The sequence below is a fragment of the Theropithecus gelada genome, chromosome 7a, assembly GCF_003255815.1.
Source record: "Theropithecus gelada isolate Dixy chromosome 7a, Tgel_1.0, whole genome shotgun sequence".
In the NCBI taxonomy this organism is placed as follows: Eukaryota; Metazoa; Chordata; class Mammalia; order Primates; family Cercopithecidae; genus Theropithecus; species Theropithecus gelada.
The window spans coordinates 46,766,604-46,794,509 of NC_037674.1; the positions used below are offsets into that span (position 1 = coordinate 46,766,604).

The window sequence follows — 27,906 nt, forward strand, 5'->3', positions numbered from 1 at the left end:
GTAAGTACTATTATCCCTTTTGTGTAGATCAGAAAACTAATGCTCAGAGAGCTTTCATCATGGCTGTTGCCTTCCTTTATGTGCAGAGTTAGAATAAGGGCTCTGAGCATTGGAACTGTAGTCCATGTTATTGAGGTTGTTTTCAAACTTTTTAAAAAGGTTGACAGAGCCTTTTAAAAATTCCTCCATCAAAATCCTATGCAAAATCTCAATATATAAAATAGACAATGACAGTATTTTATTAATATAAATGTACTTTATAAGTTTAAATTTATAATATTTATACATTATGAGATCAATGCATTAATTTTGATAAATACCAACATTTGAAGTCAGGATTTATGGTTGGCAGCTTAAATATCTGCCCTAGCATCTAGTTTATTTCGCAGCTGTTTTAGCTGCATAGCATTAAGAAAATCCAACCCATACAGGTAAGTACTTGCAGTTGGTAACAATTCTGTGATGAAGCTCATCTGACTATTTTAGGATACTATTTAAATGAATTGATTGAGAATCTGGAATGAGGGGAAGGAAGAATGTTTTGTTTCAAAGTTGAATCATTACAGTATCTTATAGTCTTTTTTTCCATAACTGTACATTAATCCCAAATGCCTAGAACTTACAACAGAAAGTAAAATGCTCTGTAATATATAACATATTATATATGATGGTGCCACAGGTGGTTGGCCAACCAGGGCTAGAGCATTTGCCAAGCAGATGCCCTTGGGCTAATGCCTGGCATTTAACTGAGTACGGTGCATGTGTGTGAGCTTCAGTATGTAGTTGCTTATATAATTTTACATGAGCAGACGTGTGTAGGCCTGCAGTCCAAATACCCGCAGAGAACTACAAACCTCTTTATCAATGACATATTCATATGCATGTCACATATGGTCAGAAAAGAAAGAAAAAGCTTCATTCTGAAGGCTGTATGATATTGAGCCATGAGGAGGACAGCCCATATTAATGTTTAGTGGTCTTTTCAGGATAGAAGTTGGCATCTAGTACAAATTAGCATGTGTCCTTTTTTAAAACTATAGTTTTTTTTTTTTTTTTGAGACGGAGTCTCGCTCTGTCACCCAGGCTGTAGCGCAGTGGCGCCATCTCGGCTCACTGCAAGCTCCGCCTCCCGGGTTCACGCCATTCTCCTGCCTCAGCCTCCCGAGCTGGGACTACAGGCGACTGCCACCACGCCCGGCTACTTTTTTGTATTTAAAACTATAGTTTAAAAAAGGGTTTAAAAGATATTTCAAGACATGAAATATGCATCTAGTTTGTGGAAGTTCCAAAATACTGTTGTAAAACCACAGGGTGGTGAGAAACGCAGTTGGCCCACAGGGTCACTGTAGGACCACGGCATTTTAAGCACCAGGACCCCAAGTAGGACAAAGAAGTTGAGGTCACAGTCGGTTATTGAACTGGTTTGAAAAGGGCAAGCAGATTATGAAAGGTAGGTTCACCACGTGCTAAGCTCGTGTGAGTCTGGCTGTCATCAAAAAGGCCCCTAAAAGTGCTTGAGAACCCTCAAAAATGTGGCCACCCAGGCTGCACAGGCAGGGAGTTTCTTGGGAGGAAGTCCCTTTTGCAAAGTTTTTTCTTAATGTCTTGGATTGTTTTCTTTTTTTTCTTTCTTTCTTTCTTTTTTTTTTTTTAAAGAGACAGGATTTTGCTTGTCACCCAGGCTGGAGTACAGTGGTGCAATCATAGCTCACTGTAACCTGGAACTTCTGGGCTCAGGCGATCCTCCACCTCTGCCTCCCAAGTATGAATAGCTATGTCCTGGAATTTTAATGAATGCCCCTGCAAACAGTTAGCCTCCTGTAATGATCTGAGCAGGGTGTGTGGTATGGAGGTCATCTCCCTTTGCGGGAGGCCTGGGGAACTCACCTCTAAACTGTGCATTATTTCAAGGAAATTGCCCACAAAAGAGAAATTAGCAGGATGGGAGTAGTTGAAAGCTAGATGCTACCCTTGTGGTAGAACTCTGGAAGCCTTGACAGGCCTCCAGCACGAGAGTCCTGCTGCAGGAATTGTTTGAACAGGGCTGCTCAGCAGGACGTTTTGCCAAGAATTCTGCTGTCAGTACTAGAGAAAGAAAATGTGAATTACGAGGATGGCTGATTCTTTAGGAGATCTCAGCTTGAGATTTCCGTCAAACTCCCTTCTTCATAAACCAGGTGCACACCAACCATTTTGCATCCCTGTTTTTAGGGCCATGTAAATATATTTTTAAGAGAAAAAGAAGCAAAACTAGAGTGTCTTTTGTTTAAATGCTTTTCAGAATGTTATGGGGAAAAGGGCTATGGTTACTTTAAGAGTGAGAGGTCTTTGACAAAAGTGGTAGATGGGAAGCACACACACACGTACACACATGTTAAGGGATTTTTAATATTTATCAAGGCAACTAAATGCATAAAGATCAATTGGAAAAGCTGGAGAATTTCTCTACCTAAAGAGAAAACAGGTTAAAATTAGGAATTAGCTGCCAAGAAAATCCCTGAAAGAACATTTAAGGGGAGTCACAACTCTGATACACAGAGATTTCATTTAAAAATCCCTCCCCAATTTTTGCCAAGCCACAGAGAAACAGAAAACCAGCTTCCTTCTCATTGAAGGAGACAGAGAATCCTTGGGCAGTAACATCGCAAGAGTATCTCTGCCTTGCTCAGAGTATGTAGTAATAAAAAGAATCACAGTTAAACCTAGTAGCAGAAGAGGCACTAAGATTTTAACTCTCGATAGTTCTGGTTGGGGATTATCACTGAATCTTGGACAAGTTCTGGATGCCATGTAAAATTCAGGGCCATTAAAGTCCATGTGGACCAAAGGGTAGGCTAACCCTAGTTTAGGAATGTTTGTCATCTGTTAAAAATTAGAAAGGAAATGGTACTAAATGATACAGAATTATTTATGTTTCTTAAAGACTTATTCCAAATTATGCACCCTTTTTTTTTTTTGGATGCACAATTACGTCTTTATTTGTTTGTTCAGTGAGTGATAGGAGGGAAACACAATTTTATCCCTAGAACCGTACAATAAATGCTGATGGCTACCTGACTTGGCCAACAAAATCTCTGGAGCCAGTCTGCTTGACCAAATGCTCTTCCTTTACTTCAAGGAGTGCTTTCGTAGGGTTGACGTATTTTCTGTTTCGAGTGAAAGTGAAGAAAAAAACAGAACTATCAAATGCCAAACAAGTAGTGAAATTGGCAGGAAATAAAATTGATTTCGGTGATTTTTATTTTGAACAGTAGTTTTTGAAGAATTACAGATGTAATGAGAGTGATTACAGAGTTAGAAGGTGATTTTTATAGATCTTATGAGGGAGACTTCTGGATTATTTTAAGGGTTTTACAGGTTGATGGCCCTAGGTCAAGTGTCTGGTTTTAGTCTTCTGAAACTTAAAGTTTTTCTTTTCCTTGATACATCCTTCAGTAAAGTATTATTACTTTAATGCCTGTCATCTACTGCACTTAGAAATACAACCAGAAGAGTTGAGGAAATGAGAAAAAGAAAGGTGGCTGTTCTTAGGGGTAACTGAAAAAGATCCTGAGTACAGAAAGGAAGAAAGGGGTTTAAAAAACGTGTTTGTATGTGTGAGAAAGAGAATGTCCCAAGTAGTGATATTTCAGGTACAATTGATCACTGAAAACTGAAATTTCCCTCGGGGTAAAGAAATATGTGATAATTGTGTGGGGTCATGGAGTCAATCAGTGTCCCTGTGCCAGTGATCAGGAAATGGGGAGAAAGAGGATGGGGAGGAGGGAGTGGAGGAAGGAGAGGGAAGGAGAAGGAGAAGGAGGAGGAGGAGGAGGAGGGGAAGAGGAGCACAAGGAAGGGAGGCCAGGCCTGGATCACAAGTATTAAACTTCATGGTATTAATAAGGCAGGCCAGAATTTGTGTAACTTACATCTAAACTACTACTTGGTTGATGCTTAATAAATATTTGTTGAAGAGTAAATGAATAAATTAATTACTACCTTTTATGTACAGTAGATAAGGTTGAAATTTTCTCTTTCCTGACCAGGACGGTTATCTAGTTAATTACAAAAGTAGGGTGAAGCATGGAAATCAAACAAATGACACACACACACCTTCGACAGTTTGCTTTTACCTTAAAACACATGTACGTCCATTCACCAGTTTTTTGATTTGGGGCCATGGACCTTTCTTTGCTCATGAACCCCTGATTGTCTTTCTTGCACAAACCACACCCATAAGCGTTATCTGAGGTTTCCATTTGGGTTTCTTTAAAGTGCAGTGAGAATTTAAAGACATTTGCAAAGCAGTCTGAGTACCAGAATGATTCTGGATTTTTATTATTTTTGCCCCTAATCATTTGCAGTTGTCTCATCCACACCTAATTTGCCAGTAGTTTTTTTTTTTTTTTTTTTATCTTGGCTGCTTGCCTTTATTGAATCTTTCCAAAGCAATTAACTTCATTTTTGTAGAAACAACTAACAAGTGCTCTTTCTTCTTGTGCTTGCTTTCATGGGTTTGTGTACTATTTGAATACTTATGTCATTACAAAGCAATAGCAACTGGCATAAACAGGTGTGGGAACATGGTTGACACTATGTGAACACAGCACATCTCGGGGGTGCAGGAGGGTGCAAGTGTCCCAGGGAAGAATCTGCCAGAGTCTTGTCTGTGGGAAGCTTGGGAGGAGCCATCTGAGTGGTAGGCATAGAGGCTAGGAGGAAATAAAATAGATTTTTGGAGGGCTGCCCTGGCAAACCCCCATCTGTAAAATGACGGCAAGCATTCAGACAGTATTGATTTTTCTTTATGCCTGGCACAGGCCTGTACCTGGATCCTGTCCTCATCACTCACTCCTTGACTGTGGGATTTGCTAGAACATTCTGTACCCAAAAAGGTTCAGTGGAGTCAAGGTGTGATCACTGGGCTGCCAATTACCCATTCCTTACATCTCTAAGTGGATTTTTATGCCTTGGGTTAACATTGACCCCTTCTCTTCCTGCCAGGGCTTAGAACCAGTAATTCCAATTTGTAGAAATCTGCTTTTTACCAGTGTCTTCCGTTTCCTAGCTCTTTGGTTTTTCCAACAGGGAATTCTGGGATGAACTTAGAAATTATTTTCTTGATGAAAACTGTCATAGAGCAGCACTTTTTAAAAAATTTTTATTTTTTAGAGACAGGGTCTCTCTTTGTTGCCCAGGCTGGAGTGCAGGCACAGTCATAGCTCACTGCCACCTCAAATACCTGGGCTCAAACGACCCTCCCACCTCAACCTCCTGAGTAGCTTAGACTACAGGTGCGTGCCACCAGGCCCGGCTAACTTTAAAAAAATTTTTTTTGTAGAGATGTGATCTCACCATCTTGTCCAGGCTGATCTTAAACTCCTGGACAGCAGCGCTTTCTTTAGTGACTGGTATTTCCTCCCTCCTCTCTTTCTCCTTTTCTGCCTTCACTTTATTCTATCCTTCCATTCTGTTATTCACTTGATATTCATTAGTCTTGAGGATGAGTCAAGATTATACAGATTGTTTTGCTTGCTGCAAAGGTGTATCAGAAACCATTTCTTCAAGAACCCTGCCATTGAGGAGGGAAATTTACCAAAGGGTGTTGTGTCTTTAAAAGCTGTGCTGTGTAGGCCAGCACAGTGGCTCACTGTAGTCCCAGAACTTTGGGAGGCCGAGGCAGGCAGTTCACTTGAGCCTGGGAGTTCAAGGCCAGGCTGGCAACATGATGAAACCGTGTCTCTACAGAAACAAACAAACAATTAACTGGGTGTGGTTGCATACACTTGTGGTCCCAGCTTTTCAGGAGGCTGATGTGGGAGGATCACTTGAGCCTGGGAGATTGAGGCTGTGGTGAGCTGTGATCTTGCCACTGCACTCAGCCTTGGTGACAGAGCAAGAGTCTCAAAAAAAAAAAGGAAAAAAGGCCATGCTGTGTTAGAACACCTCACATTGCCAGAGGTACTGCTCGAGAAAATACAAATGGCTGCAAGACCTAAGAACCTGGAAACAAGTGATAAAAACCAATTTGCAATTAGAATATGTGTCCTTAAGTCCACGCTCTATAATGGAAATATTTCACTCTGCACGAGCCAGGCAGGCCTTTTCCCGGGGCCTGTTGGTCTTGGTTTGGCTGCAGCTTGGTTATCTGAATGTTTCCAAGACAAGGCAGATCCAGAGGGAGCCCAGTTAAGAGGACACAGGGTCACTGACAGTACAGTAAACAACACCTGATAGCAGGAAGGAGACAGCTAAATGCCAGCCAGATTCCAAAGGCCCTAAGGGTCTGAGGATCTCAAGCCCCAGGCTGCTGTACGCCTAAGACCAAAGACCGCCACCTTGGGCTGCACAAATTGATTGATATTCACCTTGGTGCCTCTGAGCCATCTAAGAAAGGTTACTTAAGCTCAGATTAATTTGTGTAAGAAAACAGAGGAAATAAATAGAACGTATTTTTTTAAGTTTGGGATTTATGTGGTTAGTTTCATTTATTTTGAAATTTAGAATGTCCTCTGGTGGGACTGGATGAATGCAGCTTTATTGCATCCACCTAGTTTCTGATGATTCTTGCAAGCAGTGGCAGAAAATAAAGGAGCCTGTGAAGCCACCAGGCTTCCCCACCTCACGCAGAGTGGGGAAGAAGGTGGATGTAATCAAATGGCAAATGCTTGTTTTGTAAAAACGTGTTGTGTCCTAATGAGGCCCCGCGGCACAGTGGCTAAGAGTCCAGGCCAAGGGTCTGACCGCCGGTGTTAGAAATCAGGCTTTACCACTTAGTAGGTATGTGTGGCTCTTTGGCAAATGACTTAGTCTCTCTTTGCCTCAAATTCCTTACCTGCAAAATGGGTATAATATAAGTGTCTGATAGGATGGTTGTGAAGTACTACTTGTGAGCCCTGAGATCAATGGTAGCCATCAGCTCTTTGTTGGCTAATGTCATTGGTAACCCATCCCCCTTCCTTGCTGCCTTTACTCTTTTTTTTTTTTTTTTTTTTTTTGAGACAGAGTCTTGCTCTGTCATCCAGGCTGGAGTGCAGTGGTGTGATCTCAGCTCACTGCAAGCTCTGCCTCCTGGGTTCACGCCATTCTCCTGCCTCAGCCTCCCGAGTAGCTGGGACTACAGGCGCTTAGCTGTTGTCAGAAGAAGGCAGAGGGCAGAGCTGAGCACAGTGAAAATGCATGCTTAGCAAATATTTTTGTTTTTCTGAGACGGAGTCTTGCTGTGTTGCCCAGGCTGGAGGGCAGTGGTGCAATCACGGCTCATTGCAACCTCCACCTCTCGGGTTCAAGCGATTCTCCTGCCTCAGCCTCATGAGTAGCTGGGATTACAGGCACACACCACCACGCCCAGCTAAATTTTGTGTTTTTAGTAGAGATGGGGTTTCACTGTGTTGATCAGGCTGGTCTCAAACTTGTGACCTCAAATGATCTGCCTGCCTCGGCCTCCCAAAGTGCTAGGATTACAGAGGTGGGCCGCCGTGCCCGGCTAGCACACATTTGTTATCTCCAGAGTGCACTAGGCAGGATTTCACTTCAATGCTAAGATTTTGGCTCTCTTTTGCTAAGGTCGATATAATTTTATTAGTGATCTGGTTGCTCCCAAAATATCTCTTGGGTTGTATTCACTGAGGAAGAAAGGAAGTAGTTTTTTTTTTTTTTTTTCTTGTTTTCCTTGTTTTGTTACTTGATATGCCCAAGTGGTGTTGTTCATTGAGGTAATTCGAGGTACACAGGGGCTGTGACAGTATCCACCCTCAGCGCAGCTGAGATGGTAGGGGGCATGGAGAGTGGGACTGGCCAAGGCAAATACAGAAGCCCAGAGCCCCAGTTCCATGATGTAAATCTTGTACCAAATTTCAGTGAGCATTATTTTCTACACGGGGAAATGAAATGATGGAGTGTTTAAAACCTAGAACAGCACTGGGTAGATGGCAGAACTTTTTTTTTTTTTTGGTTGGTGTGAAATGTTAGGTTATTTCGACTGCAAGGTGAATCGGAAAGTCTTGGTAGGAATGTAGCTTCCCCCCGCCACTTGGAAAGGAGTGTGTGATTTGTTTGCCAAAGGCCCTGGTAGCCTTCAATCTGTCAAAACGTTGCAAGCTGGGAGCGGTTTGCCAAAGCAAACTATCAAAGTGAAATAACACACGAGTTGCACACACAGAGACACATGCATGCTCTCTCATTCTCCAAACATTAATTTTGAATTGGGTCAGGAGGAACAAGGATTTGGGCTAGATTGTTGGTGTTTTGAAAAGAGGTGGGCACAGCTACAGATACCAATTAGCTAAGTATGCGCAAGCGGGGTGAGGTATCCTAAAACAGAGTGTGCTGAGCAGGGGTGGGAAACTTTCAGCCCTTGGCAGAGTTTCCTCTGGCCCCTGGGGTTATATATTGCTGTGCCTGCTGTTATTGTAGCCCAAAGAATAATTGCCCCTCTGGGGGAATTTATTCTATTCCATTCAGAGCAGAGACCATTTAATATCTCAGATTTTACTCCAGAATGAATTTTGTTGGGTACCCCTATGCATTTTAGCTTCAGTAGGGCCCAGTAAATGAAGAAAAGAAGCATTTGAACATCTAAATATAATTTGTTGCACTTTTGTAACAAGAGGCACCAGCGAGCATCTTGCTGCCATATCTTGTCATCTTCTAAGGATGGTTTTTCGGAGAGGGGTAACACAGAAATTCAAAAGCAGAACTGATTTTTATAAATCCCTCATAAAAGAAAATTGTAAAAGCTCCCGAAGTGGCTTGGGACATTTTTGAATATGTTAATTCATCGTATTTTCACTTAATCTTGAGATTTCAGGGGTCACCAAGATGGTGAAGCATCATTCTTTAATTCAGTGAATGAAGCTCCTGCTATATAGCAGCCACTCTGCTAGGTGCTGGGGAATAAAGTAGTGACAAAACAAACTCCCTGGTCTCATGGGGCTTACATTCCCTTGGCTAGAGAGAGAGAAATGTAAATAAAGACATAGTATGTGAGACAGTAAGTGCTATGGAGAAAAGGACTGGGCTGGGAGAGGGATCACTGTTTTTTGTAGGCTCAAGGAAGCCCTGTGCAGACAAGATCCTTTGGGCAGAGACCTTAAGAAGCGAGGGAATGAGTAGAATTGACCAGGCAACCTGGAATGCAGTTCCTCGGAGTCAGAGGAAAACCTAGATGTGATCTCGCTCCCTCTCCTGCCCCAGGTCCCCCTGAATGCTATGGAAGTGCAACCTCAGATCAGTGATTATCCAAAACTGCTCTGTACAAATATGTGGCTACCGTGTGTGCCAAGAGCTTTGAGGCACTGAGGTGTAACACGTTTTTGGAGCTGCTGGTTTTTTTTTTCTTTCTTTTAACAAAACCACACCAATCTGGTTTTCTTTTTAAATGAGTAAGCAGTGCCAGAATGTGTTACAAATGATTCACATTTGTAGGCCTGGGTTCATAATGTGCTTTCTTGCACATTAACTCATTTGAGGTAGGAAGACAGGTTATATAATTCCCATTTTACAGATGAGGAAACTGAGACACAGCGAGAGAAGGTGATTTGCCCTAAGTCATGCAACCATGGAGCATGGACTTGTGAGTTGTGATGCACATGTTCTTGGTTTAGAGGTCAAATTGGATCCAGTAGGGATACAGCTAGAAGATTACTGTCCTTTTGCCACCACTGTCTGGGAACCCGCTCTCTAATTCTCCTGCCCTATTGCTGGAAGACATCTTGGGCAATATTTCCAGTGCATTATGTGTGTAATGAACAGGCTCATTTTCAAGTATTTAAAAGTCCAAAGAAAGTTGTGTGTGGTGGGAGTAAGAAGGGGAATCATTTTAGAAGTTATTCAGGACATTGGTAACATCACCATCTAGACCTGAACCATTAGCTTCCTGTGTCGTGAATAGCACAGATCTGTGCATCTGCACTGGACAGGACAGACAGAGAATGTTTCCATCATTGTAGAAAACTCTATTGGACAGTGCTGCTCTAGATCCTCAGCAGGTTATAATTCAACTCTTTTATTCTTCTCCCCACTAATTTCATATTATTGTCCCAAATACATCCCTTGTTTGGAAGAATGTTGTTATAAATACAGTATATTAAAAGGAAAGTCTAGCCTGTGCACGGTGCTCATGCCTGTAATCCTAGCACTTTGAGAGGCCAAGGCGGGCGGATCACCTGAGGTCAGGAGTTCGAGACCAGCCTGGCCAACATGGTGAAACCCCATCTCCACTAAAAATATAAAAATTAGCCAGGCGTGGTGGTGCCGCCTGTAATTCCAGCTACGGGGGAGGCTGAGGCAGGAGAATCACTTGAGCCCGGGAGGCAGAGATTGCAGTGAGCCGAGATCAAGTCACTGCACTCCAGCCTGGGAGACAGAACGAGACTCTGTTTCAAAGAAAAAATAAAAATAAAAGGAAAGTGTAGTCAGTTACAAACATTTTGATCTCTCATCCAGGTAAAAACTTCTTTTCTCCTCTAAGCTGGTCCTGTTGTAGCCTCAGACCCCTGTAGTAGGGAAGAGGGGGTTTGGTTGGTTCCTTCACACTCCTAGTTTCCTGCCCTGCCCACTCACTGTCATTGTGAATTCCTTCAGGGTGAGGCACAGGAGAGGAGAGGAGAGGTAACCGGCAAAGAGGTTCCCAGTGGGACTGCTGTTCCTTGTAATCTGGTGCTGCTGTCCTTGGTTGGCAGATGTCCAAGTTCCAGATTCTCCTCTCTCGGGGCACTTTGGAGAATTTCCCCCTCACTAGGCTCTCCTGCTGCACCATGCCCTCGTGCAGGCTATGCAAATCTGCTGACTCCTTAAGGTCCACCTCCACCCCCCAGCGCCTGTACTCCATGGGTATAAGCCGCAGGCTTACTTTCTAGGAAACGTAGAAAGTAAAATCTTTCTGGTGAAAATCTTTGGTGGAGTCCTTTCCAGATAACCTAAGTTCCGTGTCTTTCCATGGTGCTAAAACATAGCATCTCCTGCCCCACCAGGCTCTAAAAATACAGACTGTTCCCACCTAGCCCTCTCTGCATTCTTCCCTCCTGGATACTCCAGCTAGGGTTTGGCCTTTAGATGTTTTTCAGAGGAGAATCAGGCACTAATCCTTGTACCCCCGGATACCAGGGCATCTGGATCAAGCTCTGAATGTTGTCCCTCTTGCTTGGCTTGGGGAAGAGCTCCTACTTTTCCTTCCCCATAGGGGAGTGGAGGGGCTGTATGCAGCTCTCCTACATCGTTTTCAGGGAAATCCACACCCAGCAAACTCCATCCTCCAGCCTCCTTGTGCATACAGGTGGGAGGTGAGTGAGGGGATGACGGGCACCCGCTTTGTCGTTCCTGAATAGGCAGTGCAGCTGCTCTCTTTGGAATGTGTGCATACTTAGTACCCATGTTCTCAGCTCTGGATCCTCAGCTGCAACTCCATGACTACAGCAAGAAGCATGCCTGCAACACCATATTACAGAGACCATCTTCCCTGCTTCTCACCACATTGCACAGTCTCTAGCCAGTCTGTCCATGTCCGTTCTGTGTGGTCTGCTGGGTCACTTACTTACAAAACAGGAGCTGGGGTGGAATTTTGGATTCTTAGAAATGGTGGATGCTTTATCGAACTCCACAAGACCTAACCCCCAGCTGCAGGCAGGTTTTCCTCATCTCCACACTGACGTGGTGGTTTTTCTTGGTCTGGGGCAGTGTTTCCCATCTGTCAGTTGTGTTGCAAGTCTCAGAAAGGTTGGGAACCACTATATTATTTAACTTAGGTTAAATACGGTTTGACAAATGGTCAAAAGATATAGAGGCCTCATTGCAGGGATGCTTAAAATAATGACACTGATGATTTGAAATCATGAGACCTTGGGCATTTAAATTAATTGACAATACTTGTCTCGCCTTTGGTCCGAGGTTACATTTCCAATCACATTCAGGTGGGACTTGGGGCAGGAGAGGGAGTGAAAGATCTAGGTTTTCCTCTGACTGAGAGGAGCTACATTCCAGGTTGCCTGGTCAAGTCTACTCCTTCCCTCACCTTCTTAACTTACTAACCATGCCAATTGTTTTACCTCTGTCATATTCAATGATCCTCACAGAAGGTGAGAATGTTTGAGGCATGAAAATGCTAACTGACCCGAGATCACCCAGATGGGAATGATGGAGCTGGGATTCTAGCCTGGCTCCATGCCTTCTCCAGCACACCCGCTGTCTCAGCCGGCTCCTATTTCCCCACCTCCTCTTTATTTGATGACATTCCCTAATCAGGGCTGGTGACAGTGAGGCTTAGCACAGCTAATCCCACCCATGGAGAACATATGTGACATCAAAAGGCTGGAAAGAGGCAGAGGAATGGTTCCCAGGAAAGCATGAGCTGTAAGGAGAGGAACTTCTGTGGCAGGCTCAAAGGCCACACGTTTCCCTGAGCCTACCACCTGTGAAGGACCGCATGTGGGCTGCACTAGCACTCCCTCTGCCAGGCATGGTGCATCCTCTTACTCAGTTCTCCCCTGAACCTCTGAGCCAGTTCCAGTTCCTGTTGTTATCCCCATTTTTCGGGGGAGGAGACTGAGACTTAGAGAGGTTAAAGCTCTGACCTAGAACACCCTGTGGGTAAGCAGGAAGGCTGGGATGTGATCCCACACCTGCCCCATACCATGCCTTGCCACAGCACCATGCTGCCTCCCTCCTATGGGGCCGACACTTTGTGTCTTCACTGGGTCACGTCCCAGGGCCTGGGTTGGGCTGTTCCCCCCCATCCACTGATGAGATGGTGATGCTGCCTTCCACTGGGTGCTGTTGCCTGGAACATACTCACCATCTTGCCTGTTGCTATTTTCCCTTTTCAGTGTCCTGGGTTCCCTCCTGCTGCTTGGATTCCAGTTCGTGTGCCCACAGTCCTCCACTCAACACAGGAAGGTAAGCCATGGCCGTCCAGAGGTTTTCTTCTCTGCCCAAGAGGCTAGGGTCACTCTGGTCACTGCCCTGAACTTTGTTCTATTTGAAGGTGAGTCACCACTGATCCTGAAAGGAAGCACAATGTACAGAATGTGGAGTGTACTATTCTGTTCTCGCATTGCTATAAAGAAATACCTGAGAGTGGGAAATTTACAAAGAGGTTTTATTGGCCCATGGTTCCGCAGGCTGTACAGGAAGCATGATGCTGGCCATCTGCGTGGCTTCTGTGGAGGCCTCAGGAAGCTTACAATTATGGTGGAAGACAAAGTGGGAACAGCACTTCACATGGCTGGAGAAGAAGCAAGAGAGAGAACGGGGAGGTGCCATACACTTTTAAACAACCAGATCTCACGAGAACTCATTATTACCATGACTGCACCAAGGGGGATAGTGCTAAACCATGAGGAACCATCCCTATGATCCAATCACCTTCCACCAGGCCCCGCTTTCAACATTGGAGATTACAATTTGACATGAGATTTGGGTGGGGACACAGATCCGAACCCTATCATGGAGCTTAAAATGTGAAGCTGGTGCCTGGAGTCAGTCTCTGATTTGAGAGCAATGGCAGCTTTGCAACTTGTGTTCGCTACAATGGACAGCTGAGAGGTCAGTGAGAGCACTCTACAAAGGCATGGGCAGGGCTTAAGGAACCCACTTGGAAATGGAGGAGACCAGTATGGAGCTTTTACCCTCTCTTGGGGCACCTTCAAGGTCAAGGGCAGGGATAGAGCTGCAGCTGTAGCTGTGGCTGTTGCTATGCAAGAGAACCCCCTGACAGGGAGTCATGATCATCAGTAGAGGGACACAGTCACTGCCAACTGATGGCCAGGCAGGGATGGAACTGCGAAATAAGAACCTCACCTTCTCTTTCCTTTCACCCCTCATTTCCTGTTGGTGACTCCCTTTGGCCAAACCGAGCAGAAGACAGAAGATAAGAAGGCTTTGATGCAGTCCCCAAAGGCCAGCCTCCTGGGCCACAGGACTGGGTGGAGAAGGGTAGACAGCATCTAAAGGAGCAAATGGACAGTATTGCATATGCTTCCCTTCAGGCTTTGTGTGTTTTATAGTAAATGAACCACCCACCATTGCCTGAATAAGCCTAGTGCTGCCCTACAACTGAGCAGGTCCTTGATCAATGTTTCCTTAGAAACAATGCATGACAAGACTCTTAGAAAGTCCCTAGAAGCCCTTCCTGCTACCTAGGAGCTCCTCCTGTGGACCTGGAATCAAATTCAGACTCCTGAGATCAGTTATTTGTATCCAAGTGTGACCAAGTTGGTTGACTCCTTTCCTGAGAGAGGGTTTTCTTTTCTTTTTCTTTGTTTTTGAGATGGAGTTTCGCTCTTGTCACCCAGGCTGGAGCGCAGTGGCACGATCTCGGCTCACTGCAACCTCCACCTCCCAGGTTCAGGTGATTCTTCTGCCTCATCCTCCCGAGTAGCTGAGATTACAGGCCTGCGCCACCACACCCAGCTGCTTTTTTTTGTTTTAACAGTAGAGACGGGGTTTCACCATGTTGGCAGGCTAGTCTCGAGCTCCTGACCTCAATCAGGTGATTGATCCACCCACCTCGGCCTCCCAAAGTGCTGGGATTATAGGCGTGAGCCACTGCACCGGCCTGAGAGAAGGTTTTCAGAGGGGAAATTCAGGACAGAAGGGGGCCAAGAAAAAAGAGTGTGCGCACATATTTGGCTAAACATGACCCTTCTTGGGAGCAGTTCTTCGTGCTTTTATCTGATTATAGTCTAATTTATTTTCTGTTTCAATCTGTTTTTCTGGACCAGGTATAAACCTCTACTGTACTATATCTCCTACTAGGATGTCAGCTCCATGAAAGCAGGAACTTACTGGTCTTGTTCATGGCCCTATTCCCAGCTCCTAGAATAGAGCCTGGCATGTTGTAGGTGCTCAATAAAATCCTTGTTGAATGACTGACTGAATGGAAAACCTGGCCAAGGTCTAAGCATCATTTCACTGGATTCACCTGGAAATTTGCACCACCCCCCCCACCCTGCTTACTCTGCTACATCATCTCTATTCATAATATCAGGACTCAGAAAGGACAACTGCCTACTTTTATTATGAAGTTATATTATTTATTAATGTTTAGAATTATCAGGTTTGTTAATACTAACAGTTGAATCAATTTCCTGTGTTCCTCTTGTTGTTGTTGCTCAAATAGGCTATCATAACTGAAAATACCTTATACATGATCAATGTACTTTGCTGTCTCCTGTAATTTTTCAAGTTAACCTGAATGATATGTGAGTAACCTGAACAAAAGTTCCCCAAATAGGTATCACTCTCATCTTTCTTCAAGTGTTTGCTCTGAGAAATGGGGAAAAAAAGATTTATAAGTTATTTTATCATTAAAATTTTTTAATTGATGTAGTAATTGTACAGATTTATGCATACAATTTGGTGTTTCAATACATGTGTATTATATAATGATCAAATCAGGGTATTTAGCATTCTAGTCACCTCATGCACTTATCTTTTTTTTTTTTTTTTTGTGGTGAGAACATTGAAAAGCCTCTCTTCTAGCTATTTTGTCATATATAATACCTTACCGTTAACCATCATCAAGCTACTGTGTAATAGAACACCAGAACTTACTCCCCCTCTCTTTGGTAACTTTGTACCCATTGACCAACCTCTCCCCACTCTCCCCTCTTTTCTTTCCCCTCTTCTCCTCAGTCTCTGGTAACCTCTGTTCTCCTTTCTGCTTCTATATCAACTCTTTTTTTTTTTTTTCAGATTCCACATATGAGTGAGATCTGTGATATTTGTCTTTCTGTGTCCAGCTTATTTCACTTTAAACATAATAACCTCCAGGTCCATCCATGTTGTCCCAAATGAAAAGATTTCATTCTTTTTAATGGCCAAATAATATTTCCATTGTGTATATATGCAGCACATTTTCTTTGATGTTCATTTGTTGTTGGACACTTGGACTGAATCCATACTTTGGTTAATGTGAATAGTGCTGCAGTAAACACATAGGGGCACAGATGTTTCTTGAACATTCTGATTTCATTTCCTTTGGATATATATGCAATAGTGGGATTGCTGGATCCTATGGTGGTTCTATTTTTAGTTTATTAAGGAGCCTCCTAATGTTGTCCATGGTGGCTGTACTAATTTACAGTCCCACCAACAGTATGTAAGTGTTCGTTTTCTTCTATATCCTTACCAAACACTTGTTTTATCTTTTATCTTTATTTATTTATTTATTTATTTATTTGATGGAGTCTTGCATTGCCTTTCCGGGCTGGAGTGCAGTGGCGCGATCTCAACTCACTGCAACCTCCGCCTCCTGGGCTCAGGTGATTCTCCTGCCTCAGCCTCCTGAGTGACTGGGATTACAGGCATGTACCACCACATCTGGCTAATTTTGTATTTTTAGTAGAGACAGGGTTTCTCCATGTTGATCAGGCTGGTCTTGAACTCCTGACCTCAGGTGATCCACCCACCTCAGCCTTCCAAAGTGTTGGGATTACAGGCAGGAGCCACCGCACCTGGCCAACACTTGTTTTCTTTTGTTGTTTTGATAATAGCTGTTCTAACTGGAGGGAGGTGGTATCTCACTGTGGTTTTGATTTGCATTTCCCTGATGATTAGTGAAGTTGAGCCTTTGAAAATATATTTTTTGGTCATTTGTATGTCTTCTTTTGATAAATGTCTATTCAGATCATTTGCCTATTTAATCAGATTGTTGAGTTGTTTTTTTGTTTTGTTTTGTTTTGTTTTGTTTTCGATGTTGAGTTATTTAAGTTCCTTATATATTCCGGATATTAGCTCCTTGTCCGATGTATAGTTGCACATATTTTCTCCCATTCTGTACGTTGTCTTTTCAGTTTATTGTGGAAATTTACACCCCCTCACTTCACTGTTTCCATTGCCGTGCAGAAGCAAAGTTTGATGTCATTCCATTTGTTTATCTTTGCTTTTGTTTCCTGTGCTTTTGAGATCTTATTTCTAAAATCCTTGCTCAGCCCAGTGTCATAAACCATTTCCCTTATGTTTTATTCTAGTAGTTTCATAATTTTGGGTTTTGTATTGAATCTTTAATCCATTTTTAGTTGGTCTTAGTAGGTAGGGGTCTAGTCTCTTCTTCTCAGGTGGATATCTAGTTTTCCTAGCATTATTTATTGAAGAGATTGTCTTTTCCTCAATATGTGTTCCTGGCAGCTTTGTTGCCAGGTGGTGTGTGAATTCATTTCTGGCCTCTCTATTCTGTTCCATTGGCCTGTGTGTCTGTTTCATGCCAGTAGCATGCTGCTTTGGTTACTGCAGATGTGTAGTATATTTTGAAGTCAGGTAGTGTGATGCTTCTTTTTGCTCAGGATTACTGTGGCTATTTTGGGTCTTTTGTGGTTCCATATGAATTTTAGGATTATTTTTTCAGTTTCTGTGAATAATGTCATTATTATTTTGATAAGAACTGCATTAAATCTGTAAATTGCTCTGGCTTGCATGGCCATTTTAACAATATTAATTCTTCCAATCTATGAACATGGGATATTATTCCATTGTTTTTAAAGTTTTCAATGTAGAGATCTTTTACCGCCTTACTTAAGTTTATTCCTAGGTATCTTATTTTAGTTTGTGTATACTATTGTAATTGGAATAATTTTCTCGATTTCTTTTTCAGATAGTTTGTAGTTAGCGTACGGAAATGCTACTGATTTTTGAATTTTGATTTTTTGTGTCCTCTGACTTTACTGAATTAATTAGTTCTAAGAGTTTTTTGGTAGAGTCTTTAGAGTTTTCTGCATGTAAGATTGTGTCATTGTAAACAGGGACAATATGATTTCCTTCTTTCCCATTTGGATGCCCTTTATTTTTTTCTCTTGCCTAATTACTCTGGCTAGGATTCCCTATGTTGATTAGGGTGGTGAAGGTGGGCATCCTTACCTTGTTCCTGTTCTTAGAGGAAAAGGTGAAAGCTTTGCTCAGTATAATGTTAATATAATTTATACTATTCAGTATACATCATCCAGTATAATGTTAGCTGTGGCTTTGTCATATATGACCTTTATTGTGTTATGGTACATACCTTCTATACTTAATTTGTTGACAGTTATTATCATGAAGGAATGTTGAATTTTGTCAGTTGCTCTTTCTGCATCTTTTGAAATGATCATATGATTTTTGTCTTTCTTTTTGTTCATGTGGTGTGTCACATGTATTGATTTACATATGTTGAATCATCCTTCCATCCCTGGGATGAATCTCATTTGATATTAGTGAATAATCTTTATAATATGCTATTGAATTCAGTTTGCTAGTGTGTTTTTGAGAATTTTTGCATCTATGTTCATCAGAAATATTGGCTTATAGTTTTCTTTTTTTGTTGTATCCTTGTCTGGTTTTGGAATCAGGATAATGCTGGTCTTGTAAAATGAATTTAGAAGTGTTTCCCCTTCTTCAATTTTCTGGAATAGTTTGAAGAGAATTGGTATTGGTTCTTCTTTAAATTGTTTGTAGAATAGAGCAGTGAAGCCATCTGGTCCTGGGTTTTATTTTGATTAAAGACATTTTATTACTGATTCAACTTCCTTACATGCTATCGATCTCTTCAGATTTCCTGTCTTTTCATAATTTAATCTTGGTAGGTTGTATATGTCCAGGAATTTATCCATTTCTTCTGTGTCCTTAAATTTATTGTATAGTTGTTCATAATAGTCTTTTTCTGTTTATCAGTTGTCATGTCTCCTTTTTCATACCTGATTTTATTTATTTGAGTCTTTTCTCTTTTTTTTTCTTAGTGTACCTAAAGTTTGTCAATTTTGTTCGCCGTTTCAAAACACGAACTCTTTATTTTTTGATCTTTAATTTGTGTGTGTGTGTGTGTCTTTCGTTCATTTCTACTCTGAGCTTTATTATTTCCTTCCTTCTACCAATTTTGGGTTTAGTTTGTTCTTGAGGTTCATGGTTAAATTATTTATTAGAAATCTTTCTTGTTTTTTGAAGTAGGAGTTACAGGAGGTAATGGAGAAAAGCACCAAAAAACCTATTAACCATTCTTGCTTGTCTGAAGGAATTTTTAAATTTCCCTTTTAATTTCTTCTACTGGTTATGTAGAAGCATGTTGTTTAATGTTCATGTATTTGTAAGGTTTTCAAAGATTTTCTGGTTGATTTCTAGTTTTACTCCATGGTGGTGTGAAAAGATACATGTTACATTATCTTTTTAAATTTGTTAAGACTTGTTTTGTGACCTGACATGTGATCTAACTGGGGAATGTTCCATGTGCAATTGAGAAGAATGTGTATTCTGCATCTCTTGGATGGAATGTTCCGTAATTCTCTGTTAGGTCCATTTGGTCTATGGTGCAGTCTAAGTCCAGCTTTTCTTTGTTGATTGTCTGTCTGGGTGATCTGTCTGTTGTTGAAAGTGGGGTGTTGAAGACCCCTTCTACCATTGTATTGCAGTCTATCTCTAATATTGATATAATAATATATTTAGATGCTCCAGTGTTGGGTGCATACATATTTATAATTGTTATATCCTCTTATTGAAGTGACCCCTTTATCATTGTATAATGACCTTCTTTTTACAGTTTTGGATTTCAAGTCTATTTCATCTGATGTAAGAATGGCTGCTCCTGCTTGCCTTTGGTTTCCGTTTGCATGGAATATGTTTTTCTACCTCTTCACTTTCAGTCTGTGTTTGTCTTTAATGGCGAGGTGAGTTTCTTTTAGGCACCATATAGTTGGATCTTGTTTTTTTTTAATCCATTCAGCCACTCTATTTTTTTAAATTAGAGCATTTAATCCATTTACATTCAAGGTTGTTATTGATAGGTAAGGTTTTCTGCCATTTCCTTAATTGTTTCCTGGTTATTTTGAAGATCCTTTGTTTCTTTCTTCCTTGCTTGTTTACATGTGTGGTTTAGTGGGTTTCTGTGGTGCTAAGCTTTGTTTCTTTTCTCATGTTTATTTGTGTATCTGTTGTAATTTCTTTCTTTGTGGTTACCATGGGGTAGCATAAACAGTTATAATAGACTATTTCAAGCTTAAAACAACTTAACTTTAGTTGCATAAAGTACTTTACATTTTTCCTTCACCCCCAATTTGTGTTTTGGTTGCCTTAATTTACGTCTATATCTTTTGTATGTTCCTCAGCCACTAATTGCAGTTGTTGATGTTTTTGACTTTTTTTGGCTTTAAACCTTCATACTAGAGAACTGAAAGATTTTCATAACACCATTACAGGACTAGGGTATTCAGAGTATGACTATGGATTTACCCAGACTGGTTTTGTATTTTCACATGTTTTCATTATGGTAATTATTGTCTTTCTGTTTCCAGCTATAGCAATTCCATAAGGATTTCTCGATGAATTCTCTCAGTTTTTGCTTGTCTGGGAAGACCTTTATTTCTTCTTCATTTCTGAAAACCAGCTTTGCTGGAAATAGTATTCCTAGCTGGTTGACAGCTTGTTCTTCTTTCAACACTTTGAATAGATCATTTCATTCTCTCCTGGCCTGCAAGGTTTCTGCTAAAAAAAAATCTGCTGGTAGTCTAATGGAGATACTCTTACATGTAACTTATATGTAACTTGATGTTTTTCTCTTGAAGCTTTTAGAATTCTGTCTTTGACTTTTGGCAGTTTGTTTGTAATGTGCCTCAGAGAGGATTTTTGGGAGTTGAATCTCACTAAAGACATTTGACTTTCCTGAATATGGATGTCTCCATCTCTCCCAAGACTTAGAGAGTATTGTTGTTGTGGTTAAATCAATTTCCCGTGCCTTTCTCCGTTTCTTCTCTTTCTGAAGTCCTATAATGCAAATATTTGTTCCCTTAATGGTGTCCCATAAGTCCCATGTGCTTTCTTTGTTCTTGTTAATTCGTATTTCTTTTTTCCCTTCCGACTGGGTTATTTCAAAAGGCTTGCCTTCAAGTTCAGAAATTCTTTCTTCTGCTTGATCTGGTCTGTTGTTGAAGCTCTTAATTGTATTTTTTCATTCATTCATTGAATTCATTAGCTCTAAGATTTATTTGGTTCTTTTTTATATATCTGTCTCTTTATTGAATTTCTAATTCAGCTTATGAATTGTTTTCCTGATTTCATTGACTTGTTTGTCTGTATTCTTTTGTATCTTACTGAGTTTCCTTAAAATCATTATTTTGAATTGCTTTTTGGGCATTTCATAAATATCCTTTTCTTTGGGGTCAGTTAATGAAGACTCATTATGCTCCTTTAGGGGTACAATATTTCCTTGCTGTTTCATGTTTCTTGTATCCCTATGTTGATGTCTGTGCATCTAGTAAAACAGTCATTTTTGTAATTTTATGGATTAACTTTCGTAGGAAGAGCCTTTTCCCTGCAGATGGATCTTGAGGTGTTGGTCAGGAATGGTATGTTGACTTTGGTTCTGGGTGGATTCAGTAACATGGTCTCTATACAGATTTTTCAACTGTGATCCTCATCTGTGGTATCTGCAATTTTCTCAATGGCCTAGGCTGTAGGAATTTGTGATGCAGTGGTGCAGGTTTGCTGGCAGTGGGGGTGCCAGGTTGCTTGTCAGCCTAAGCATGTGTGGGTGTGGTGGGCCAGCAGGCTGTTTGGTGGGCTTTCCAGGCAGGTGGAGCCACTGCTGCACTGGCTGTTGAGTTGTGGTGTGGTGTGCTGCGTGGCTGCATGGGGCTCTTTCTGGGCCACCTCCAGTCAAGCTGTCAGGCCAAGGGTGTGTGGAGGGGGGCCTGAGTGGTTACGTGGTGCTTTCTCTGCAGGGAGAGGGAGCTGAGACATCTCTAGGCCAGCTATTGGACCAGAGGTGGCTGGGCAGCTGTGCCAGGATATCACCAGTGGGTAGAGCCACTTTCAAGCTGGCTGTTATGATGGGTGTGAGAGCACATGAGCTGGGTGACTTCACAGGGTTTCCCCACTGCGAAGGTTTCCTTGTTTCCCTGGGGAATAGGGTACCTGATGAATTCAGATGTTGTGGTCTTGGTTGTTCCTTTGGGCCTAGGCTCTGGGCAGCTGGCGTATTGGTGCCGCAGGCACCCTTATGAATGTAGTGGAATGACGGTGGAACCTCAGAGATGGAGGGGATTGGTGGCTACTGACCCCCAACACAAGATGCACTCCAGCAATGGGTCAAGTTTCAAGATGGCACCATGCTGTAGCAGCTTAGGTCATGGGGGTTGGAATGCCAAAGTGGTTCCTGTTCTGGGGCAGTGCAGCCACATGAACTCCTAGTAACTCTCCACGCAGGTTTCTGGTCCCGTAAGTACCGGGAGACCCTTTTATAGCAATGACTGTTCCTGTCTGTGGAGGTGATGGGATGAAGGATTCCAGCTTACTTTTTCCCCGTGAGAAGAAGTTTCCCTGGCTCTGAGCTGATCCTGGTGGGGGATAGCATATGGCAGAGGAAGGATATCTCATTTCCCTCTCTGCGGTGCTATCCTGGGCTTCCATGCTCTATAGAAATTTTGTTGCTCCCCCGGCACTTTCCAGTGTACTTCATTAGTAATTCCAGTCAAAGCATAGTTTATTTATTGTTTTGGTACCTTTTTGTGTCATGCAACTCTGGTTGGCCATCATGCTGACATCACTCTATAAGTTACTCTAGAATGTTTAATTTAAAAACTGAGCAAAAAGTATCACATCTTGGGATATAGTACCTCCTTGTCAAAGTAGTATTAAGAACTTTGTAGTAGAAAGATAGATTAAACCTTTTCCTCAGAATCATGTGGAGATTACTTTATATAGAGAACATACATTTTAGAATAGTTTTTGAATATAATAAATATGTGTACTTGTTATCTTGGCCACCAAGATAATTGCCATTCACTCAAGACAAGAAAGGATTCACTGCTTTCCTTGGTGGTGAGTTTCTTTTTGATGTTTTATCAGAGCTTTGTGGACCTGTGGCTGTCATCCTGGTTATGTGCTCAAAAACTTGGCAGCAGAAGCAGTACTAGCAGTAATAACATCCATTTTTTCCTGCAGGATGTGAAATGAGGAAATGCTTATTAAAACAGGAGTCAACATGTTTTTAAATAAAGGGTTGTTGTGAACATTTTAGGCTTTCTGTGCTATAAAGTCTGTCACAATTCTTCAATTGTGCTTTTGCAGCACAAAGGCAGCCATAGACAATGTGTAAATGAATAAGCATGGCTGTGTTCCAATAAAACTTTATTTACAAAAACAGGTGGTGAGCCAGATTTGGCCCACGGGACACAGTTTGCCAACTCTTGCTCTAAAGTCAGGATAGAAAGGCGTTAACTGCAAGTATACATGTTTTGGAATTTGAAGTTGGAAATTTTCTGCTCCTGGGACTTTAAGAAACACAGAAGATTTTGGGAAAAAGTATTTTTTTCATCAAAGCATGAGACTTACGATTGTGATCAAATTGTTTTCATTACTTAGATAATCGTAATTGAATTTTTGCTGACCCATTGTTTTATGGCAAAATCTACTTGCAGTCTTTAGCAAACAGCTGGGGCATAAAGAATTAGAAAACCATTTATGGTAAATTCTTAAGAGACAACATTATTAATTTGTATACACTGTAGTTTAGTATGTATATGAAAACTGCTACTAAAAGACATCACTTTTTTTTCTCAGCACAATGGTGTGTCCAACTTTAGCATATGGAAGCATTTCTACAGTGTAAGTTATTCTGAGGAAAAGACATAATTTGTAAATGCTGTCAAGTAAACTATGCATTTCCACATGCTGCTTGGGTGACTTGATACATCTCTGCAAAAACTGTCCCATAACAGTGCAGGAAAAGAGGACCCTGGTGCAGAGTTTAAGTAGCTCTTTCCAGATGTTTCTGCCTAGAAGTCGTCCTCATGTTCCCGCAATATGAACAGTATCACAAAGAGCTGTTCAACGTCCATTCTTGGCAATTAATTAAAGATACTTGGCAAATGACTATATTTTTAAAACTTTCTGTGGCTTCATTTGTGGATAAAGTGAAACCAAGAGTAGGAAAAAACTTGAGCAAGACTTTAATAAAACAATAAGTTATTAGTAAGGGAAAATATGTCCATTGTAGAATGCTTTAAAATTAATGAACTGTTCTACTGCCTGCCCAGCAGACACTCCACGAACAAGTTGTTTTACAAGTCATAATGTGTATGGTCAACATACTGTACGCAGAAAAGATTGTAAGACATTGTATTTTTTAGTTCCACATATGAAAAATCATACATACACTTTAATCACAACTGCTCAAACTTTTTTTGTTAACTTTTTAAATTAAAAATACTTATGTTTATTATAGAGAATTTAGAAACAATGAAAACTAGAGGAACCAAAATCTCATTGTCACGGCCACCAGCCAAGGGGAGCTGCTTTTTTAAACTGTTATTTATAGAAACTCTAAGAGAACAGAGATACTGCAGAATGAAATAAGGGTGAGGTAAAATATTTGTCTTGCTAACCGATAAGCAAGTCACAATGCGAACAGCGGAGGACCTCGTGATGGGTTACAGGCACTATTAATGCAGTAGGATGTGCAACTAGTGACTTTAGATTGCCCCTTGACAATGTCTTGCAGTTGGATGTTGAACAGAAAGCCTATAGAAGGGAAAAGGTTTCAGGTTACATAAAACTCAAATTATTGCTTCTATATTCAATAGGAAGAAAGGAAAAAACAGTAATGCACCTAGAGGAAAACATATGAGAATAGCTTCATAATTTCAGGTAGACAAAGGTTCTTAAACAAGATACAAAAGTCAGTAACCAAAAAAAAAAAAAAAAAATCAGTAACCATAAAAGAATTGTACTACATTTGAGTTGAGGATGTTTAAAAAATGGAAACACATCATAAAAAGAGTGAAAAGATAAACCATGGACAGGGTAAAGACATTACAACAATATATTTGGTAAGAGATTTTTATTCAGAATATATAAAGAACCCCTACAGATCATTAAGAAAAAGTTAAGCCATTCAATTTAAATGGCTTAAACAGACAGTTCATATGAGGGGATATCCAAATAGCTGCTAAGCAGATGAAAAGGTAGTCAATCAAAATCATTAGTCCTTAGGTAACAACAAATTAAAATCTCAGTGTGACACTATCAGAATGGCTGAAATGAAAAACACTACAAAGTGTTGGTGAGGATAGGGAGCAACTGGAACTTTCATACACTGCTGGTGGGAGTTTAAATGGTAAACCACTTTGAAAAACTGTCATTGTATCTTAAAGCTAAACATTGCCCATGCTATGATCTGGCTACGGTATTCCTAGGTATTTAGCCAAGATAAATATGGACAGATATCCACCAAAACACATGGATAACAGTGTTCATAGTAGTTTCATTTACAATAACTGCAAACTGGAAATAACCCAAAAGTCTGTCAATAAGAGAATGGAGAAATACATTATAGTATGTTTATACAAGAGAAAACCAAACAACAGTAAAGAGAAAATAACTTGTTTCTAGCCAAGATAAAGCAGCAGGGATTGGATTTACCTTCTCACTTGAAACAACCAAAAATACCCAGATAACATATATGAAATAATGTTTTTCAAAACCTGGAACTTTAGACAACAAAAGATAGTTATCACTCAGAGATAGAAAATAAATGAATTAAGTCATAAAATGTCCCCAGCTTACTGCCTTGGGAGTTTCCTAGTCTTGCTGCAGGGAGGGGTATGCTAGGCAGAACCTATTAGACATATTGAGTTAAGGGGATAGACTTAAGAGTCCAGCAAGATGGCTGGGCATGGTGGCTCAAGCCTGTAATCCCAGCACTTTGGGAGGCCAAGGCAGGTGGATCACCTGAGGTCAGGAGTTCAAGACCAGACTGGCCAACATGGTGAAACCCCATCTCTACCAAAAGTACAAACGTTAGCCAGGCATAATGGTGAGTGCCTGTAATTCCAGCTACTCGGGAGGCTGAAGCGGGAGAATCTCTTGAACCCAGGAGGCAGAGGTTGCAGTCAACCGAGATCTCACTGGGCAACAGAGTGAGACTTTGTCTAGGAAAAAAAAAAAAAAGAGTCCAGCAAGACCAAGTGATGATGGTCTGCAGGACAGAGTACCAGAGAGGAGAGAACTACACAGACAGAAGACTATGGAGCTCTGCAGGAGATCCTCCATAAGGATGCAGCATACGAGTGATCAGCACACACATTTGAGGAAGCAATCTGAGGTTGAGGAAAGAATCTTCCAAGAGAATGAAAAAGAACAGTGCCCAACATTCATTCAGGACCAAGAACAGTGACTGTTCCCACTAGGCATACTTTAAAAACTCATAATCCAGGAGGCATTAAATAGAATACTCAGGAAGCTTTCCCCTCAGTATTGGGAAAATAGTTAACCCTAGACTGTGTCCTGCTCTGGATCTAATAAATTATAACATCTATACTGAAATGATTAATCTGTTTCTAAATAACTTAACTGTATCCTAGCACAAAGTATGAGAATATAAAAATATCCAGCACCCAACAAGGTACAATTCAAGATGTCTAGCATTTAGTCAAAGATTACCAGGCTTGCACAGAAGCAAAAAATATTAACATTATTCCCCATAATGAGGAGAATAATCACTCAATTGAAAGCAATTCAAAACTGGCACATATTTTAGAATATGGAAACAAAGATATTAAAAATTACTAAAACCATATTCCATATATTCATAAAGTTAAGTAGAAGCATGGAAGATGTTAAAAAGACACCCAAATCTAACTTCTTGAGATGAAAATGACAAGATCTGAGATGAAAAATATACTGGATGGGATTAATGGCAGATTAGACATTGCAGAAGAAAAAAACAAGTGAACGTGAAGATATTACAGCAGAAACTCTCCAAAGTGAAATATAAAAAGGAAAAATAGAATTCAAAAAAGATGAACAGAGCATCAGTGAACTCTGGGACTACTTCAGGTTGGCTAATATATGGGCAATTAGAGTACCAAAAGGAGAAGAGAGAGGGGTGACAGAAAAAATATTTGAAGAAATAATAGAAAAGTTTCCAAACTTGATGAAAACTATAAATCCAAGAATGTCAATAAACTCCAAGTACTAGAAACATGAAAAAAAAAATGGCATCAAGTCACATCATAATCAAATTGCTCAAGACCACCGATACAGAAAAAAATTTTAAAAGCCCTTAGGAAAAATAGACATATTACATACATGGGAACAAAGTTAAGAATGACAGTAAATTCTCTGCCTCCTGTCATTCATGCAAGTGAAGCAACATATTTAAAGTACTAAAAGAATAAAATTGTTAACCTAAAATCTCATACCCAGCAAAAATATCTTTTAAAAATGAAGGTAAAATACATTTTCAGACATACAAATGCTACACTACACCTGCCCCATAAGAATTGTTGAAGGAAGTTCTTTAGGCAGAAGGAAAATATCAGATGGAAATATGGATCTTCTCAAAGGAATAACTGCACCAAAAATGATAACTACATAGGTAACTATATTTTAAAAATTTCTCCTAAATTAAGCATCTTTTAAAGATTAACTCTTTAAATACAAATAATACTCATCTGTTGTAGAGTTTATAATATATGTATAAGTAAATTATGTATGACAGTAATAGTATAAATGCCAGAAAAGGATAAATTAGGGAGGTGAAAAACTTGTACAATGAAAACTACAAAGCATTGCTAAAAGAAATTAAAGAAGTCATAAATAAGTATAAAGACACGCCATGTTCATGAATTGGAAGACTATCATAAAAGGAAGTATGATATTATAAGGTTCTTATTATGATGCATGTAAAATGGTATCACGTTACTTGAAGGTATACTGTGATAAGTTAAAGATGTAAGTTTATAAACCCTAAAACAGCCATCAAAGTGACAAAATAAAGCATTTTAGCTTATATGCCAGAAATGAAATAAAATGGAATCCTAAAAATATTCAAATATCGCCTGTAATCCCAGCACTTTGGGAGGCTGAAGTGGGTGGATCACCTGAGGTCAGGAGTTCGAGACTAGCCTGGCCAATATAGCAAAACCCCATCTCTACTAAAAGTACAAAAATTAGCAGGGTGTGGTGGCA

At 40.7% G+C, this 27,906-nt stretch overlaps 1 protein-coding gene across 1 annotated transcript in view; it reads left to right on the forward strand.

Moving 5' to 3' along the window:
* Positions 1 to 27,906, forward strand: part of THSD4 (thrombospondin type 1 domain containing 4) — a 642,120-nt gene that overhangs the window by 26,184 nt on the left and 588,030 nt on the right. The window contains exon 3 of the mRNA XM_025389817.1: positions 12,804 to 12,873. Within this exon, the coding sequence (XP_025245602.1) occupies positions 12,804 to 12,873 (70 nt within the window). The remainder of the gene's footprint in view (positions 1 to 12,803; positions 12,874 to 27,906) is intronic.